Below are 20,220 nucleotides of genomic sequence, written 5' to 3' on the forward strand. Positions count from 1 at the left end.
ATGCCTGTGCGCCTACCACGGAGGGATTTTCCTCCGACTGACTCTGGCTTGTGGACTTTTTTAATATTTATTTATTTATTGTGTATACAATATTCTGTCTGTGTGTATACCTGCTGGCCAGGCCATTACAGATGGTTGTAAGCCACATGTGGTTGCTGGGAATTGAACTCAGGACCTTTGGAAGAGCAGGCAATGCTCTTAACCTCTGAGCCATCTCTCCAGCCCCGGACTTGGCCATTCTTACTCTCCCTGGAAGCATTGGTGCCTTCTATAGCACCGCCAGGCCCATTGTACCCCAAGGCACTGCTGTGGCTTATTATAGTGTGTTTACTAGCTGAATTTGTACAGTATTTGACATGAGGCTGAAGGTTCAATTCCATATGGCCTCCATCTCTGGTTCATTGCTAACTCTGTAAAGCTGAGGCTCAGTTACTATAGATTGATTAACTGAAAATTGAGTATTTTTTTTATGTTTTAATTTTTTTTGAGACCATAAAGTTCTGGCTATCTTAGAACTCAGCCTGTAAACCAGGCTGGCCTTGAACTCAGGGATACACCTGCCTCTGACTCCTGATTACTGGGATTAAAGGTGTATATCACCATACTTGGCTCCTCAAAGTTGACTCTAACAAGTATTTTTCTGTAGATGAATGGAAGAGAATCAGAAGAAGAAAACCTCAATAAATCAGAAATAAGTCAAGTGTTTGAGATTGCACTGAAGCGGAATTTGCCTGTGAATTTTGAGGTAAGACATGCACGACATTGTCATTACCAGATCCTGTCAGGATTCATGATGGGATCCGCTTGCTCCTAAATCCTGGAGTAGTGCTCAGCTAAGGTGGCCCTTCATACTGATGGGCTGGACAGTCCCCTCAGAGAAGGGGTTACTGTGTCTTCCTGCGAGTGTCTGTGGGTCTCTGTCCCTAGGAAAGTGAACTGTTCCACGCTCATCTTCACACTTGCACACGGGCCCTGTCCCTCCCCTTGCTCTGGAAAGCAACTTTCCCTCCCAGATCCTGTCTCCTTAGGTGGAGGCTCAGTCAGACTGGCTGCAGAACGCGTACCCAAGAGGAATAGCCTGAAGGAGGATTGTTGGTTTTTTGTTTTTTCGTTTTTTTTCTCTGACAGGGTTTCTCTATAGCTTTGGTGCCTGTCCTGGAACTAGCTCTGGAACCAGGCTGGCCTTGAACTCAGAGAGATCCGCCTGCCTCTGCCTCCCCGAGTGTTGGGATTAAAGGCAGAGTGTTGGCGGCATGAAGCTGTTATCTTGTAGAATATTTTAATTCTGCATTTATAATGATCCCCTCATTTTATTTCATAAAATGCAGATCTTCTCCTGATGCATGTTTCCCATTTAACCTTCATTCCATAGCCAGGTTAGGGTAACTGTCCTATGATCTGGCAGGTGATGTCCACTTCCCACCAGGGGCAGAGGCAGGGTGATCTGTGCTTGCCTCCCAGACCAGCCTGTGTGAGAACTGTCCTTGTTCCCTGCTTCAGAAATCAGATACTCCTGTCTTATATGCTGTCTTCTCTTGGGGAGGCACCATGTGGCTGGCTAGGGTAGGAAGGAGACATGACATAGAATGACAGGGCTAGTTAGTTGCTGGGTGGAAGCTGTATCCCAGACTCTCCCTGAGCGTTCCCTGTAAAGGAAAACATGCCCTTTCTTAGGGTAGAATAGCACGAGAGTGCAGCTCTAGAGACAGGAGAGAGGATGACCAAGATTAAGGTGTCCGGCTCCCCAGATCCCTGCTCAGGATCACCCCTGAATTCTTGATAAGTTTGTCATCCATTTTTACTGGTCACTGCCCTGCCTGAGTCTCAGAGCTTTTTGGAGCCTTTTATTGTGGTGGCATCTGGGGATTAGATTACCCCCTCTTCACGTTCACAACTTGCTTTTAGGAATAGGTAGCATTCCAGAGACATGTCAAGCAGCCACCAAAGAGAAATCATCAGGGTGCCCCCTAGTGATGGTCTTGTAAGGTGTACTACTTTTTTCTTTCTTTTTTTAAAAAGATTTTATTTATTATGTATACAACATTCTTCCTCTATGTATGCCTGCATGCCAGAAGAGGGTGCCAGATCTCATTACAGATGGTTGTGAGCCACCATGTGGTTGCTGGGAATTGAACTCAGGACCTCTGGAAGAGCAGCCAGTGCTCTTAACCTCTGAGCCTTCTCTCCAGCCCCTACTACTTTTTTCTTGTTGTACTAAGATACTACTACCAAGGCAGAAAGAGTTTGTTTTGGCTTCTGCGTCCAGAGCAGTAAGAGTCTATCCATCATGGCAGCAAGTGTGTAGGCGGGGCTGAAAGAGCAGGTGCTGAGTCTGTGTCTTCAGTGGCAAACAGGAAAAAGAGAAGTGGAATAGGATGAGACTCCGTAGTATTCGCAATGCTTATCCACGGTGATGTGCTACTTCCTTAGCAACTCCTTGACCTCTTCAGACAGTGCCACCAACTGGGTACCAAGTGTGTTCTAGTGCCTAGGGCTGTGGGAATATTTTCATGCAAATCAGTACATGAGGTAATGATGTGGAACCATCGTGGTTCATCTCTAGGTGGTGCTGGTTGAAATATTCCTGCTGAGTGACTGTCAGGTCAGAAGGGTCACAGCCGCATCTATTGGTGGGTTGAACAGGGCCTGCCTTTTCTGATGCTTGTGGCAGATTGTCTGGCCCATACTGGATTCTCAGAAAGTATTGTTGAATAAATGAACACAATAGTTAATTTCCAGTCAGGTTCAGTGTGGGCTGTGAGGTCAGAGTAAGCCAACATATATTTGATCTGAGGACGTGTGGACCATTGGGCTCCTCTCCCATGGACAGCTGTTTCTTTGAAGAACTTTGTTTCCTGGGCATTTCTTTCGACTGCTTTCAAAACTGTCAGATTTGACAGGACAGTCTGAAGCAGGACAGATGTGTGACTGGAAGGACTTTAAGCCCATGCCGTGATCGTACAGGAAGCTGAGCTCTACTGTCACCTCACACACACCCTCTTCCTGCACTCTCTGTTTTGGGGGATGTTTTTACTGTTCTGCCGTGCAGCCCAGGGCCTCCTTTCAGTCTTGTCTTTGTGGTCACCTTTCATCTGTGACAGTCCTCAGCCTTCGTTCTTCATGAGCTTGGTGTGTTGGAAGGCTAGTTGAGTGCTCTCATTCTGAGGGACTAGATCAGGATGTGCATCTTTTCAAAGGTAGAGTCCTTCTCAGAGCCCCGAGCGCCATCACTGTCCCACTGGTGCATTGGGTCAGGGCTCTCCAATGGATGGGGTCCTTGCAGAGAGTCTCTTTCTTCCCTTGGGATGTGGGACCTTTTGAGGACACCCTTGAGTCTGGGAATTAGCATTCCCATTGTCATCTGTGGGGTTGTCCCTGACAACCATCTGAATTTCTAAGCCTCTGCTGTCAATTAAACCCGTCCTTTCTCTCCCCTTTGATATTCTGCATGTGTTCACAGATGATTATTAGATCCCCTCCACATGCATTTCTTTGAAACACGTGTGCCAAGTAGTGTGCCTTACCACTTTTAACAAGTGTCTGTCACGCTTTCACTCAGTCTTACCCTCTGACACAGGTGGCCCGGGAGAGTGGCCCACCCCACATGAAGAACTTTGTGACCAGGGTTTCAGTCGGGGAGTTTGTAGGGGAAGGAGAGGGCAAAAGCAAGAAGATCTCCAAGAAGAATGCAGCAAGGGCCGTGCTGGAGCAGCTGAGGAGGCTGCCACCTCTGCCTGCTGTGGAGCGAGTGAAGCCCAGAATCAAGAAGAAAAGTCAGCCCACATGCAAGGTGAGAGCCTGTATGGCAGGGCTGCAGTGTTGCAGTGGTTAGGGTAGAAGCTTGGCTGCTGTCCAGCACCACAGTTTGCAGTAGATGCTTCCCAGGCAGCACATGAGCTGCAGGTGGAGTAGAGATGGTTGAAAACAAACACATCCAAGTGTCAGGTTAATATGGGGGTGGGCATCAAAGCCTGTTGGTCTCTGTGGAATGGGTGGGGTAGTAGACCACCTGTGGATTCTTGTCTTGAGCCACCTCTAGTTCAGGGCTCAAGGTGGAATTGGCACACACAGGGCTGGGTCTTGGGTACCAGAGCCCATAGAGACTGTTTTGGAAGAGTTTTGGATATTTGAATGAAACTTAATGGGTCTATAAAAAAACAATGACCGAGCCCATGTCTGGGGCGGGAGAAAGACAACATTGACCAGCTGGGTAGTGGTGGTGCACTCCTTTAATCCTAGCACTCAGGAGGCAGAGGCAGGTGCATTTCTGAGTTCAGGGCCAGCCTGGTCTACAAAGTGAGTTAGTTCCAGGACAGCCAGGGCTGTTACACAGAGAAACCCTGTCTCTGAAAAAACAAACACAATGAAAAACATTGACCCAGGGGGCTGGAGCAGCAGTTAAATGGCTCAGCAGTTAAAAGCACTGGCTGCCCTAGCAGAGGACTCTATCCCGGTTCAGTGCCATATGGTGATTCACAATTGTCTGTAACTGCAATTCTAGGGAATGTGACTCCTTCCCTCTGTGGACACCCGGCACACATGTGGTAATACATGCAAACCAGACATTCATACACATAAGATAAAAATAAATTTTTATTAAAAACAAAAAAATGTTGACCCCTGTTGAGCACTTAAAGGGCCAGGACTTGGGTCATCCACTGCTCATTTTCTTAAATTTTACCACGCCTCTGCCACTTTACCAGTTTTCAGCTGCGGTGTCAAGTCACTTTAGTCACCTGACAAGTGCTTTGAGGAAGGAGCCTCCTTTCCCAGGCTTCAGCTGGCATGTGTTTAATTCATAATATTGTTTTTGCAGTACTGGGGATTGAATGAAGGCCTCAGGTTTGCTGGCCGTGCCCTCTACCACTGAGCTGTATCTTCCAGTTAAGGGCTTACACAAGCTTCAGTGGTTTCTAGGTTTTAGTGACTGAGAAAGCTAGATTGTGGGCCCTGTGCCTATTCAGTCAAACATGGGTGATGGCCCTGACTCCATCTACCCTTTCTGTCATTCTTGACCAAACACTGTGGTCCCATAGCCCTTTACATGGCAAATCCCAGTAGGTGAATGTCCCAGTCATGAGGAGTCCTCTTCATCATGTAGGAAGTGGAAGAGGACACGTGCAAACACTGCGTTTGTGTCAGGTTGGGGCATGCAAAGGGATTCTGTCCTTGGGGGATCCTGGAAGTTTTCTGAGCAAATTTTGGGGGAATATATATATTCCTTTTCATTTACTGTGAAGACATGAGTGCTTTCCCCTCACAGTGAAATGTTGAAGTCCATTTTCTGTGACACAAAAATTGTTTTAGTATGACTATAAAGCACATTCAATTTTTAAAGGGTTTGGTTCTGAGCCATTAGACCAACACTGAGATTTTTGTCTCCTGTCAACTGCTGACTCTGGGTGGCTGATTTCCTGTGGAATAGAAAGTATAACGTAGCAGACTGTGTTGTACTGTTTCTCTTCAGCTACAGACAGCCCCGGATTATGGCCAGGGGATGAATCCTATTAGCAGACTGGCACAGATTCAGCAGGCCAAAAAGGAAAAGGAGCCGGAGTACGTGCTCCTTACAGAGCGAGGCCTTCCACGTCGCAGGGAGTTTGTGATGCAGGTGGGTTGGTGCAGCTGTGGACAGCCCTTCCCCAACCATATCAGTCCCTGGTGGTCCATACTCTACCAGCACATACTGTCAGTAAGGCCATGTTGCAGTTCATTGGGCCTGGCGATGCATGCATTTAATCTCAGTACTCTCCAGGCAGGTGGGTCTGAGTTTGAGGCTGGCCTGGTCTACATAGCAAGACCCTACCTCAAAAACCAAACAGAAACAAAGGCAAGAAAATGAGGATCCAACTGGTAAGAGGAAGTTAGACTGGCAATTTGCCTGAAGTGACTGGTCTAGGCTACTCTGCCTAGGCCAGAGAAGGAGTCCCTGTTAACCCTCTCAGTGTTCTGGCAGATTTTGATTTAGCAGCCAGATACCTCTGGATGGAACAGCTTTAAAAGAGTATGCTGGAACTTGTCCAACAGCCAGCCCTCAGGAGAGTGGAGGAGGAGGCTTCACTGTGGTTAGATCTAGACACATACCTATCTTTGTAAATATGCTGTTGGAAGGGATTGTGGCACACATTTCCATATAGTATTCTTGGATTTTAACTTGATTGTGACCATCACAGGAATAGTTTCAGAGTACACAAAACATGTAGTAAAGTCATCCTCGGGCTTTTGGCAGCAACCAACCAGTTCCTGTTGTGTCTTAGAAGGTTTAGTCACAGGTCTTTGATGTTTTCTTCAGGTAAAGGTTGGGAATCACACTGCAGAAGGAGCGGGTACCAATAAGAAGGTGGCCAAGCGCAATGCTGCTGAGAACATGCTGGAGATCCTGGGGTTCAAAGTTCCCCAGGCACAGCCTGCCAAGCCAGCACTCAAATCAGAAGAGAAGGTGACTGCTGGGACTCTCACTGCCAGGTGGCCTAGCTCCCTGCATGGGCAAGCCTGGGGCAAGGCTTCATCTTCCCTGCAGTAAGCAGCCTGCCCCCTGGGGATCGTCCGTTGATAGTGTTTGCAGGAGGGAAGGTTCCTGTCCAGTTCACCGTGTCCCACGCGTGGTTTGAAGTCTGTTTAGTGTCACTGTGGGGTGGATGTGCATTTTTGGGAGGATGTCCTGCTCTCTCCTGATGGGTAGCTGGGATTGGAATGAACAAGTATGGCTGTCATTTGTGCTTCATAGGGGTCTGCATGATCTAGTGGTTTTTCTGGGACTAGATAGCATGGTTAATAACAGGCCAGATCTCTAGTTTGGCTCCAGCCATTGTCCTGTTGGGGTTGACTAAAGTAGGACTGAGTCTCTTCTGAGCTCTGCCATTTTGTGACCAAGAAATAGCTCCCTCTGTGCCTGTGAAGTCAGTACCTGGGACCCAGACATTCCATATGGAATTTGCATAGACCTGGACTTGGCGTTCAGATTTCTCATTTGAAAACCTTGTAGAGTACATGTAAGCACCCTTGCCTCGTGTCTGACAGTTATGCACTAAATGCCTCTTGTGTCCTTTGTGGAAGTACTGTTTCTGGATGTTAGTTCTGGGTAATGTAAGACATACACATTTCTTAGCACCCTACTGGGCTGAGCACTTTGAAGCCAGCATTCTCTGGTCCTTGGCAGAGTCAGCTCTGCATTCATGATCTGCTCCATGTGACTGCCATCATGGGCAGTCAGAGTTTGTGTGGTGGGGGACATGAGAGACTATGCACACAGACCCCAGTGCTTGTCCATGCTCACTGCTATTTTTCTTTCTTAAGACCCCAGTAAAGAAACCAGGAGACGGAAGGAAAGTAACGTTTTTTGAACCTAGCCATGGGGATGAAAATGGAACTAGTAAGTGTAACCCTCTTGGTCCAATGTGCTTTGTCTGGGTTTGCATGGTTCTTGTGTGACAGTGTGAAGCACCAGTAGGCACCACCTTCCTAGGATTGGGATGGTGGGAAGGGTGGCACTGTAACTTCTTAGGTGGCTGTGACCTCTATGTCCCTTATAGGTAATAAGGAGGACGAGTTCAGGATGCCTTATCTTAGCCATCAGCAGCTGCCAGCTGGAATCCTCCCCATGGTGCCGGAGGTTGCTCAGGCTGTTGGGGTTAGTCAAGGACACCACACCAAAGATTTCACCAGGGCAGCTCCGAATCCTGCCAAGGCCACGGTAACTGCCATGATAGCTCGCGAGTTGTTGTACGGGGGCACTTCGCCCACAGCCGAGACCATTTTAAAGAGTAACATCTCTTCAGGCCACGTATCCCATGGACCTCGCACAAGACCCTCTGAGCAACTATACTACCTTTCCAGAGCCCAGGGATTCCAGGTGACTGTTTGTCTTTTTAATAACATCTTTAAATTAGGTTCTTTCTGCATAAGATCACTTTTGTAGTGTTTGCAAGATCCTGGGTTCTGTCCCTAGCACCACAGAAACCAGAAAAAGTGAGATCATATGCTTTGTCTAAAAGATCAGAAGTACAGTATGGTTTTGCGCAGAAGTAAAACAACAGGAATAGCTGTGGCATATGACAAGGTGGCTCATCATGTAAAGGCGCATCCTCAAACCTTGAGTTTGGGGGCTGGAGGGATGGCTCAGAGGTTAAGAGCACTGGCTGCTCTTCCTAGAGGATCTGAGTTCAATTCCCAGCAACTACATGGTGGCTTACAACCATCTATAATGAGATCCGGTGCCCTCTTCTGGAATGCCGGCAGAACAGTGTGTACATTATAAATAAATAAATCTTTAAAAACAAAACAAAAACCCTTGAGTTTGGTTGTTGGTGGGAAGAAAACCAACTCCAGCAAGTTGTCCTTTAGGTCTACAGGGAGAGAAGATATTTTTCCTTAGGAAGCAGCATTTAAAACCTAAGTAGGCTCCTGAAGGACTCTGGGCTGTGTCCCACACGGTGCTCTTTCTCCTTAGGTTGAATACAAAGACTTCCCCAAGAACAACAAGAACGAATGTGTCTCTCTCATCAATTGCTCCTCGCAGCCGCCCCTCATCAGCCATGGCATCGGCAAGGATGTGGAGTCTTGTCATGATATGGTACGTGGGCCTCAGAGGTGCCTCAAGAAGCTGACTGGGCACCTGGCACATTCCTTCTCTGGGCTGTTAGTGGTCTCAGGAAGAGAGACAAAGTTCTGTAATCTTACTCACTTCAGCCCCTATTCTGGCAGCTGTAGAAAGCCCCCTTTTAGAGAGTCTGGTTCAGATAAAGTTAAACCCTAAAAGAGAAGAGCCTGCACACATGAGCTTTGTCACTTACTGGATGATAATGCTGCATGGAGCGAACGCCTCTGATTTAGAGGGAAACATGGGAGTCTTTTGTTGAGAGCATGGTAGGTCACTGTCAGGTGAAAAGCCAAAAGTAATATGTGGTACCCGAGGAAAATGGCAGTTTGGTGCCTTATCTTAAAAATTCAAACATTTTATCTGGGCGGTGGTGATGCAAGCCTTTCCCAGCACTGTGAGTTCAAGGCCAGTCTGGTCTACAAAGTGAGTTCCAGGTCAGCCAGGGATACAGAGAAACTCTGTCTTGGTTGTTTGGGGTAGGGAACTTAAATATTTTATTGGGAAGAAAAAAGTTCTAAAAGGTTGCTAGCAGTTTGTTGATGTCCCTTTCCATGTGAGTTTAGCCTGTGTTCTGTGATTTGACTGTTCCTTCCCCTCTCTTAGGCTGCATTGAACATTTTAAAGTTGCTGTCTGAACTGGACCAACAGAGCACAGAGATGCCGAGAACAGGAAATGGACCAGTGTCAGCGTGAGTGAGCATATGCACAAATTGCTGCCACTGTTGGTTGACTCTGAGGAAGTATTTGCCAGAACTGCATTCTGGCTTTAACACCTGCAGGCCCCCAGAAGTACCCTTCTTTATCTGACTCTCAGTAGTCACATGATCACATGATTTTAATGGTACATGGTGACACACCTTCTCCAAGGGTTACCTCTTCTTTTTATTTACTTTTTTTTATGTGTAAGGGTATTTTGTGGGCACAGGCCAGAAAGGGTATTGGAGTTACAGATTGTTGAGATGCCATGCTCTGGAAGAACAGCCAGTGCTTTTGACCAGTGAAGAAACTCCAGCCTTTCCCGTGTTTATGGAAATAACCCTTTCAACTAAATATTTTTCTTTATGGAGATGGTGGGGACTAAACCTAGAGTCCTTGGTCATGTCAGACAAGTATTCCCAGAGCACTATCTCTTTCCTCAGACACAGAATACATTCCTCCTTCCCTCCAGTTCTAGGATGACTGTTCTCAGCTCCTACAAATGGGAGCTACATGCAGTTAGCTTTAGTTCTCATTTCAACATTCTTGCCATTGTCATTTTTCTCTTCCTTAAAGGTGTGGGAGGTGCTGAACCTTTTCTGGCCACAAACCATTATAAATCCCAACATGTATACTGAAAATACTGAGAACTGCTTTCAAAATTTGGAATTTCTGATAACTCCAGTGGGCTGAGACACGAATATAGAAGGTGGCAGCAGTAGCAAAGAAGACACAGACTCCAGGTGATGTGGCCTTGGTTGTGCTGGGCTGCTAGTGACAATGTGCTCTGCCAGCCATCAAGAGAGACCAGCCCCATCACCTTCAATTTTTATATTGTGATAAAAGAGAAACAGAAAGCATGGCCTATTCTCATGCTGGCTCATTCAGATACTTCGGACAACCCTGGACAGCCACGCCGGAGAGGCCCCGGAGCTAAAAGCACCAGAGAAAAGCCAGTTCTTCCTGTCCTGCATAACAGACGCAGCGTGCTCAGCCTGCCACGTGTAGTGCCCACCCACTGGAACCACTGCTTTCTCAACAGCGATGCTGGTTCATTATTTCCTTTGGTTGATGACACTATATAATTTTCTTTTCAGTTTCTCAGTTGCATCTACTTATCTAGCACAGTTTAGAAACTTGTCTGAGACCGATGCTATCAGTCTAGCAAAGATCACAGGCCTGTTTGATGCGTCTGTCCCTCAGGCTGGCTAAACAGATTTTACCAGAATCCTTTACAGCCCCCCCCCACCATCCCCTATATAAATTGGACAGCTTAGGAAATCTAAACTTTAGGTGGTCTTTTTATTTTATTTTAAGCAGCAGACTTAAATGAACCCAGACCTTATTACATAACTCGTCAGTGGGCATGTCTTTTAAGGAGGTAGCTTTTTACCACACTACAGGACATTACCTGTGGGTCCAGACCCTGCAGGCTGGTGTCCCTGGAGTGCCTAATGCAGTCAATTCCAACCTCCTTGGAGGGGAAAGGTTTCCTGGTGCTGTGCTGCTGTGCACAGATGCAGGTAGGTGAGCTGGCCCTGGTGGAGAGCATTGCAACCTCAGACTGAGCACTGCTTCCACATTTGGTTTAGCTGGAACCTTTTCACCCATGGAATGTAAGTAGTCTTTGTCAACAATAAATGGTAATACTAAATTTTTTTTTTGATTAATTTATTTTCAAACACCACTACTTCTAGATCAAACCTCTTCTGGTTCATTACCCATCCCTCTTTCTTTAAAACAAAAAGAAGAGAATATTTGTAATGCTTGTGATTCTGTCTGGGCGAAAATCTGAAGACCTAAAAATCTCTTTATATTAAACTATTGATCAATAAACAGCTACTAAGAAAGTCTTTTTCCAATTGAGCAGTAACTGAAGGCTGTGAGGAAGGGATGTGGCAGCTGGGGAAGTCAGGTTGGCAGTGACTGAAGATTAAAATAAGGGATTACTTTTTTTGTGTGTGGTTATTTGAGACAGGGTTTCTCAGCCTTGGTTTACTGTCCCGAAACTAGCTTTGAAAACCAGACTGATCTCAGAGATCTACCTTCCTTCTGAGTGCTGGGATTGAAGCCCTGCAGCACCATGCTGACAGAATTTACTTTTAAAGGCTACATGTACACTTGCCTGTGCAATGTATGAAAAATTAATGGCACACATTCAACATGAATGCAGCAAAATGAGACATTTTATCTTCAAAATAAAAATCTGCCATAAGTCAGTAGTTCCTTTTGAGACTCCCTAGTGCACACAGACTGATAGGCAAATCATACTCAAATATTTTCACCAACATGAGCATGAGGAAGCCATTCTGATTCATACCCACATGGCTTACAGGGACACAGGTACCTTGCCAACTCAAGAATATGGCTAAACAACTGATGAAAATCGTCCTTCCTCCAGTAACCACTACCTGCCTATAGATCTTCCTGTGCCCCTTCTGCAGCCAGACAGCATGCCAGCCACATTGTCTGTGGCCTATGCTGTTGTGTTCTCTGAACTCTTTCCATGTCTCTCCATGAGCATTTATATGTCATATAAAACTAAACATGCACTTTTACCCACAGACATGCTTCATGGCTCCTGATGGGCTGGAGAGCACTAGAGGTTACAATTTTAAGACACTACACAATATTTCTGAGTCAGGGAGTCTTAGCTTCAGACACCAAGGCACAATGGCTACACAGGCCCCTTTACCTCTTTAGGCTAGGGATGTTTTTATCTCCCTGCCCTTGCATGCTTTATTGTCCTATAAAAGTTATTTCACTGAACTGCCTCGGACACTTTTGACCTTGTCTTCACAGGATCTTTGTTGATACTTTAAGGAGGTAGCTTAACTGATTATTGCCACAGTCAACAACAGATATGCTTGGGTAAGCAATGTTAAACCCATTTAAGCAACAAAGTTTGTGTGTGTGTGTGTGTGTGTGTGTGTGTATGAAAATAACTCAGGCACGGCTTTGACACTCTTAACAGCAATAAAGTCAATACAAATGGAGTCTAAAATGTGACCTCATCTGCTAAATTTCCATGCCTGGAGAAGCTAGTAACAGAATAAAGATGAGATGAAGAGAGCAGCATTAAAGCTAGCTCTAGCCATACCCCTGGGTGTTCCTGGAGCAGCAGGCAGGATAGACTACAGGCTTTATCAAGAGGGAAAGCAGGACAGAGGACTGGCATCAGCCAAGAAATACTATCACCAACAAACACTTATCAGCAAAGAATGACAGGAGCTCTGAAGACCAGATTTCCTATAAACTGTGACCTGGTCAGTTTTGGTCCCTTATTTATTTTTTGAGACAGGCTTTCTATGTATAGCCCTGGGTGTCCTGGAACTTGCTCTATAGACCAGGCTGACCTTAAACTCAGAGAGATCCATCTGTCTCTGCTTCCCACGTGCTGAGATAGGGTGGTAGTGGTCAGCAAGCTCAGTGAGAATGAGCCTCTGCTCACAATCTCTGTCCCTGGCCTCCACCAAAAGATCATGGACCAGCAGCCTTCAGTGCTGGTTCCCCACAGGTTTTCTGCTTTCACGGCTGTGTGCATTATTTGTCTCTCAGCCTGAAGATGGCTATTGACACCTGCTTCTCAGTAAAGCACAAATAATTAAGAGGCCAAGTCAACTGTTACAGCTGATAGCTGTAGTGATATTTCATTTGTATTTTAATAAATAAAGCTTTTCTGAAGTTCAGAAAGTAAAACAGCTGCACACTGATCAACAGACCAGGCAGTGATGATACACACCTTTGGACACAGTCTCATTCTGAGATTCCTGGAGGCAGGATTGGACAGAGGTAGAAGTAAGAACCTCTTTGCTTTGCTTTTCTGACCTTCAGGTTGAGCTCCAAAATTCTGTCTCTGGGTTTTTATTAATCGTGCCACAGACAGCTAATGCAGACTTAACTTAAACCTCCCCTACCATCTGTCAGTGTACCTCACCACCTGACATGTTAGTGAGTCTGCTCACTACATCTGGTACAGTCCCTGAAGCTGTCTTAACTCCACAGGACCTCCAAAATGGTCAGCACACGGACACAGAAGCAGCAGTCTCCCTTCCACAAACAACCCCAAAACACACTTCCTTTGTGTTTACAGATGAACTGAGGAAGAAAAAACCGAATTGTCAGTTCTGGGAGCACCCAATGTCTCCCATAATGTTACTGCTGCACCCGTGCAATCTGTACTCCATGATTTGCCAAGAGCTAATTACATAAAGGACTCTGAGCTACACTCACGAAGTCCAGAGGGGAAACTGGAAAGATTTAAAGAAATTCTTCATTTTTATGAAAGCACCAAAACCTTGTCCTGAAGATGCTCTTAGATACACATTTTTGTGTTTTTAATTGCTGATTTTAGACTTCAACTATGAAATGTGCACAGCTTGGTAAGTCAACAAGTGATCCTTTACTTTTTCGCATTTCCAATAAAAGCTTAAAGAAACAGACAACAGTACAAATGACGAGAGAAATACTAGCTTTAAAAGAAAGGGCTTAGTTAGAAACAAGTAAGTCTCCACAGGGAAGGTCTGCCAAAAATCTGAAATAATCCAAACCGTGCAAATGCTCAACCCATGGCCATACAGGGTATTGTAAATACTTGTCCCATGAAGCCACAAACCAGACAAGATACCAGTTATGTTGATGTTCAACACAAACAGCCTCGTTTGCTTAGAGCAGTATTTACTGTCCTCTGTAAGATGGAGCTTGTCACAAATTCAAGAGGTTGAAAACCTGTACTGTTTTCACCAGAGCTGTGCTGAGGAGTCCACATGGTTCCTAAGAAACCATCCTGGGCCCATGGGGTCAGGAAGAAGCCATTCACAGCAGAGTAACGCTGGCTGCCTGCAGGTAGCCTTGAAGGTACTGCAATGCTTCTGCATTGAGGCTGGTGCTCACCATGGAGGGAACCTGTGAGGGAAGGAAGCACACGGTGTTGGAGGCTCTTGTGTCACACTCAGACTGGCACCTGAATGAATGCTTGCCGCCAGGTGGGGAAAGGCAGCTAGTTCTTGTCCCTGTCCACAGGAGGTAGAAATAACTGACTTCATTCCTTCAAAACGGCTGGGCTTAGGGCAGGTGAGAAAAGGTACTGTTTGGGTAGAGGAAGTTTGATCCCCAGGACTCATTCAGCAGAAGGAGAAAACTGACTAGTCAGCCGGGTGGTGGTGGCGCATGCCTTTAATCCCAGCACTCGGGAGGCAGAGGCAGGCGGATCTCTGTGAGTTCGAGACCAGCCTGGTCTACAGAGCTAGTTCCAGGACAGGCTCCAAAGCCACAGAGAAACCCTGTCTCGAAAAACAACAAAAAACAAACAAACAAACAAAAACAAACTGACTAGTCGTCAAGTGACCTCTACAAACATCTCAAAAACTAAGGTAGATTGCCCTCTGGCCTATACATACACACATATACATGGTAGACCCATAAAGAATTACTGTTAGGGGTGCTATGGTTGATAAAAGATTTTTGTTGTTTTTGTTTAAACGGGTTCTCTGTAACAGCTCTAGACGTCCTGCAACCAGGCTGTCCTGAACTCCTGACTCTGCCTCCTTAGTGCTGGGATTAAAAGCTTGTACAACTAACATCTGATAAGGTTTTTATGTTCTTTTAGTTTACAGACAAATTATGTATCCAAGGTTTGCCTAAAACTCACAGCTATCCACCCAACTCAGCTGGAATTGCATGTTTGGCAAAAAAAAAAAAAAAAAAATTAACGAAGCCTAATTAACTAATTAAGTACTTCTGTGTACTTATAAAACAAGTAATTTACAAAATGTTGGTAATTAGCCGGGCGATGATGGCGCACGCCCTTAATCCCAGCACTCGGGAGGCAGAGGCAGGCGGATCTCTGTGAGTTCGAGACCACCCTGGTCTACGGAGCTAGTTCCAGGACAGGCTCCAAAGCTACAGAGAAACCCTGTCTCGAAAAACAAAACAAAAAAAAAATGTTGGTAATTATTTTAGCTGGGTTTGTCATGCTGTTTCTATAGGTGAAAAAGAAACTACAATATAGTAGAAAAATGCTGAAAGACTAGCTAAATGCAGCTAAAAGGCCAGGATTAGATTGAATCCATGATCTCTTACCTAATTTCTGAGTATGTTGCAGGCTTTTTGTTTGTTTTTATTTTTTGGAACAGGGTTTTCTGTGTAGCCCTGACTGTCCTGGAACTCTGCCTTCTGAGTGCTGGGACTATGGGTGGTGTGAGCCACCATGCATAGCACGTTATAGTTTTTAAAAATATTACCAAAAATAAATAAATAAATAAATAAATAAAGAAAAAAAAAAGGTTTCCTTAGAATCCCAAGGTGCAAGAGCTACTGATGTCCTGACTGGCCAGTCTTGTCTCCAAGAATGAAACAGCACACTTACCCTTCCCGGACAAGCTGTAGACAGTTTGTGAAGTGACTGTGCCAGGTGGATTTTGGGGTTGTTCACCATCTGACCTACAGGGTCATGTTCTTTTTTACCAGCAAATGCTAGTTGTGAGAAGGCAGTCTGGTATCCTGGCGTATCTTCTATGTCGATAAAATGCTCTTCATCAGGAATGGTATCATCTTCAGGTAACTCAAAAAGGCCAATGAGAGATTGTAACAAAGGAGTCCTGGATGGTAAAAAAGAAAGAAAAGCACAGAAAATTATGTATTTATTTTTATTTTTTGTGTAATAGCCCTAGCTGACCTAGAGCTAGCTCTTGTAGACCAGGCTGGCCTCGAATTCAAAGATCAAAGAGATCCACCTGCCTCTGACTCCTGAGTGCTGGGATTAAAGGCGTGTGCCACTACCATCCAGACAGATAGATGGCTTATGTACAAAATTCCAGAAATAAAAGAAATGAAGGCAAGCTGGGCGGTGGTGGCACACGCCTTTAATCCCAGCAATCAGAGGCAGGCAGATCTCTGTGAGTTCAAGACCAGCCTGGTCTACAGAGCTAGTTCCAGGACAGGCTCCAAAGCCACAGAGAAACCCTGTCTGGGGAGGTGGGGGTGGGGGGAAACAAAACAAAACAAAAAAGAAATGAAGGCATGAAGACGGCAGTGGTTTCCAGACCAGCCTATGCTACATAGTAACAATCTATCCCAAAATAAAATGGCTAGGGATAAACAGTATTGAATAACAAGCTCGGAGAGAACCAGAGTCCAATTACTACAGCCTGGGTGGCATCAGCAAGCTTCTAGTTGAACAAGAGACCAAGCCTCAATAAAGCGTGAATGAGGAACACATCCCAAAGGTCAACTGTGGACAATATGCAAATGAACCCAGACAGGTGTGTTCATACACACATGAACACATCTATAAACATACCCCTCTCCAAATCAAGAACTAAGGCCACTGGCTGGGGCTGAAAGATAGCTAAGTGGTTAAGAGCAATGGCTGATCTTCCAGAGGTCCTGGGTTCAATTCACAGCACCTACCTAGTACCTGTAATGGGATCTGATGAGTTCTTCTATAGAGCGCTCACCTACATAAGTAAATAAATCTTAAAAAAAAAAAAAAATCAAGGTCCTAGTCAGAAGGTGGTGGTGCACTCCTTTAATCCCAGCATTTGGGAGGCAGAGGCAGGGAGTTCGAAGCCAGCCTGGTGTACAGAGCAAGTTCTACAACAGCAAAACCTGTCTAAAAAAACAAATTAAGAACCAAAACCAGATCTGCCACTAGCATTAGGAGTTGTAGGTAGGAGAACTGCTTAGATTGTAGTATGAGACACTGATACCAATAGTGTCTACACGTCATGTTAAAACTGACTAGATCAGAACACAATCTGCAGCCACAGACTTGGGAACACTTCACTTTCCCCTACTCTCAGAAGGGAGTACTCACCACAGCTTGGTGTACTCAGTATCCATCATTGGTGGACATTCGGTAAGTAATTTGGTTATGCCAACTGCACAGATTTTTTTCTCCACATTTCCAGATACTTTCTGAATCTCTGGAATGATGATTTTTTCCAAAACCATTCCAAACATTCTATTAATAAAAGCAAAACACATCACTCAGTATCAGACAAGCACTAAGTGAAATAATTAGATGTTTCTATTCAGTGGTTTTAAATGAATGAAATAAAAATAAAGTACTACTGTCTCAACTGACTGCCACGGTATCTTTATTAACACAGTTACTATAAGCCTTCCCTTAGGCAAAACCTTTGCAGCTTTTGTGGGCAGGGCAGGTGGGAAGAATTATACACTTAAAATGTTACTCAAAAATTGCCAATTTTTCTTTTAAAAAGCTGCTCAAGAAATTTTTGAAAAATTAAGGACACAGCTAAGACACAAAAGCCAGAGCACCTACCACTGGCAAGGACCAGTGTGCCAGTTCTGGATTAGGGAGTTTCTGTCTTTATTTGCTTAAACACCTATAAGCACATAAATGCTGACAGTGCGTTTAATCAGTCCTTGAATATGCTTTTGATAACATTCTGGAAGTAAAACTTCTCACATTCTAATTAATGCAAAATCCTTATTTAAGTACAGGAAGTACAGAAAATAGATCAAAGGTGGGGTCTTTACTGCCCTATATCAAGAGGACATTTATTTATTTATTTATTTATTTTTTTTTTTATTTGGGTTTTTCGAGACAGGGTTTCTCTGTGGCTTTGGAACCTGTCCTGGAACTAGCTCTGTAGACCAGGCTGGTCTCAAACTCACAGAGATCCGCCTGCCTCTGCCTGGGATTAAAGGCGTGCGCCACCACCGCCCGGCGAGGACATTTTTTTAAAAAGATTTATTTATTATGTATACAATGATCTGCCTGCATGTATCCCCGCAGACAGAAGTTGGCACCTGATCTGATTTACCGGTGGTTGTGAGCCACATATGGTTGCTGGCAATTGAACTCAGGACCTCTGGAAGAGCAGTCAATGCTCTTAACCACCGACCCATCTCTCTAGCCCCAAGAGGACAGGTTTTGCTCTGTGTAAAAGGGTCCCATAGGGCAGTAGGTAAGTTTCAGACAGCCCCACAATCCCCTACTACTAGAAATTGTATTTTCTTATACTACTTTCCAAGATAATTGACTTTAAAGTCAATCTGCACAGTTTTGGGATATTTTCTCACATGATTTTCCCCTTAACAACTATCCTCGATCTCTTCTCTGTTAGTCTCCTAGTTCCCTATAGGTCACAATATCAAACACATTCTGTGAAGTCAGAACCAAACTTCACCAACTGCAAGGTTCTATGATTGCTACCAGCTGCTGCCGTTGAACAGTGCATCTTTTAGTAGATGCTGAGCTGTGTGAAGAATGTCAGAAACTTGGGAAATGAGGCCTTTCTATGTCCAGAAGGCTTCCAAAACCTATCCGCAAACCAGAACAAAATCACCATCAACACACACACACACACACACACCCTAGTTCATACTAAAGAGGTCAAATAATTTTCTTCTTATAAACAAAGCCGTAACTCACTTTGGTTGTATGCCATCAAATATTTCTTGTAATGCTAACGCTCCATACTTAATGCAATATAAATTAATAAACACTAAGAAACCTGTTGAAAAAAGACAAAGTATTATTAGTGGAATTAACTGAAATTTTAAGAAATTTCTCTTTACCTGCCATGGGAATATATATATCAGTTCAGCACTTGCTCCCAAGACACCCCAGAGTAGTCTCCTTGTCAGGATCACAGTCTTATGAATCTCCACATCACTATTTCTACTGAAAAGGGTTTTTCTCCCTAAACTTACACAAAGCAAACACCAAACTTTGGAAGATAATGCATTTCAAACTAAGCAATTGTTTGGGAAACAAACATTTTCCCAGATATTTATATGTAATATTTATGACTGATAAAAGGTCTGCCCACCACCAAGAGTTTCAAAATCCTCAGTTTTCCAAATGATTTGCTTACTCTTGATAAACTTGGTGGTCTTGGAACTCTGCAGTCTCTGGAACAGTAGAATAAAGATCTGCTTCCTGTACTGGTCAACTGACTCACTAAATACCCGAAGAGAAGAACACAGATCATCAGGTCAGTCCTATGAGCATGTAACACAATCTTTACTTCAATACTCAGGGGGTTAATATGACTCACGGAGGCATGTGCTCTATTATGCTGTTGAGAAGATAGAAGCCTTGGTGATCATTTGCTTTGGATGCAATTAGCTTCTGGAAAACACCCAGTAACCCAGGCTGCAACAAATCAGATAAAAAAAAAAATGAGAACCCAAAGAAGTGGAGACTAATTCTACAAGTTCCATAGGCTGTTATTTTGGAAAGCGGCTACCACCAAACAATGCAACCAGCTTCATTCTCTTGCTCTTACTAGTGGACTGAGAATCATGTAGCATTGGCTACATGGAGCCAAAGATGACTGAACTTTTAATCCTCCTGCTCCATCTCCCCAGAACTGGGATTCTATGTGTGCAACCATTCCCTGCCTTTCCTAGCTCTTATTTTTGAACTGTAAAGGGGTGAAGACGACACGCCCTCTTACCATAATAACCCATTCAAGGTAAACCTTTGAAATTAACCTACTGGCTCTTATTTTTCCACTAGAGATATAATAACCAAATAATAGCTGATATCAACAAAGTATACATTATCATTCCTATTAATCACATCTCATTTTATTGAATTTAATTATTTTAAGGAAATTCTGACTCACAATTTTATCAGCTGCAGCACTTGCTATGGTACTTGAGCCTCGTTCTAAGAATGCCTGGAGCAGCCTCACTAGAGCAGGTATGTTTCCTGTTCTTTCCCAGAGCACTGGCTGAAGGAGGTGTGGAAACAAGGCCATATATGAAGATGGGATATCATTTTTGTGTGTTTCCAGAAGCAAAGACATCACTTGAAAGACGTAGGGAATAAATTCTGTTTGATGAAATTCAAAGAGAATCGTTATTGGCAGCCTGCACAGCTGTGGTATAAAGGGCAGCACTGTATAACCACAGTCTCATCACAGAAGAAGAGACTTCTGCTAGCT

General features: G+C 44.5%; 2 protein-coding genes across 6 annotated transcripts in view; one reads left to right on the top strand and one right to left on the bottom strand.

Annotated features, from left to right (window-relative positions):
• The window catches only part of Stau1 (staufen double-stranded RNA binding protein 1), a 41,809-nt gene extending 30,678 nt beyond the window's left edge, over positions 1–11,131 (top strand). For 4 of the 5 annotated variants that reach the window (XM_041670939.1, XM_041670942.1, XM_041670940.1 and 1 more), the window contains 9 exons: positions 647–745; positions 3,560–3,790; positions 5,468–5,611; positions 6,293–6,439; positions 7,297–7,372; positions 7,533–7,852; positions 8,450–8,572; positions 9,203–9,288; positions 9,872–11,131. In XM_041670939.1, coding sequence (XP_041526873.1) covers positions 647–745; positions 3,560–3,790; positions 5,468–5,611; positions 6,293–6,439; positions 7,297–7,372; positions 7,533–7,852; positions 8,450–8,572; positions 9,203–9,288; positions 9,872–9,887 — 1,242 coding nt within the window. In that variant the 3' untranslated portion in view covers positions 9,888–11,131. The remainder of the gene's footprint in view (positions 1–646; positions 746–3,559; positions 3,791–5,467; positions 5,612–6,292; positions 6,440–7,296; positions 7,373–7,532; positions 7,853–8,449; positions 8,573–9,202; positions 9,289–9,871) is intronic. The other variant, XM_041670938.1, reaches the window with a different exon arrangement.
• A 1,921-nt stretch (positions 11,132–13,052) lies between these two features.
• Cse1l (chromosome segregation 1 like) overlaps positions 13,053–20,220 on the bottom strand; it is a 53,501-nt gene continuing 46,333 nt past the window's right edge. The window contains exons 19-25 of the mRNA XM_041670937.1: positions 19,900–20,108; positions 19,327–19,424; positions 19,144–19,229; positions 18,699–18,780; positions 17,112–17,258; positions 15,663–15,894; positions 13,053–14,200 (exon numbers count right to left, since the gene is read on the bottom strand). Coding sequence (XP_041526871.1) covers positions 14,111–14,200; positions 15,663–15,894; positions 17,112–17,258; positions 18,699–18,780; positions 19,144–19,229; positions 19,327–19,424; positions 19,900–20,108 — 944 coding nt within the window. The 3' untranslated portion in view covers positions 13,053–14,110. The remainder of the gene's footprint in view (positions 14,201–15,662; positions 15,895–17,111; positions 17,259–18,698; positions 18,781–19,143; positions 19,230–19,326; positions 19,425–19,899; positions 20,109–20,220) is intronic.

Source organism: Microtus oregoni, unplaced genomic scaffold, assembly GCF_018167655.1.
Source record: "Microtus oregoni isolate MIOR12 unplaced genomic scaffold, Mior012 000020F_ref0000438, whole genome shotgun sequence".
NCBI lineage: Eukaryota > Metazoa > Chordata > Mammalia > Rodentia > Cricetidae > Microtus > Microtus oregoni.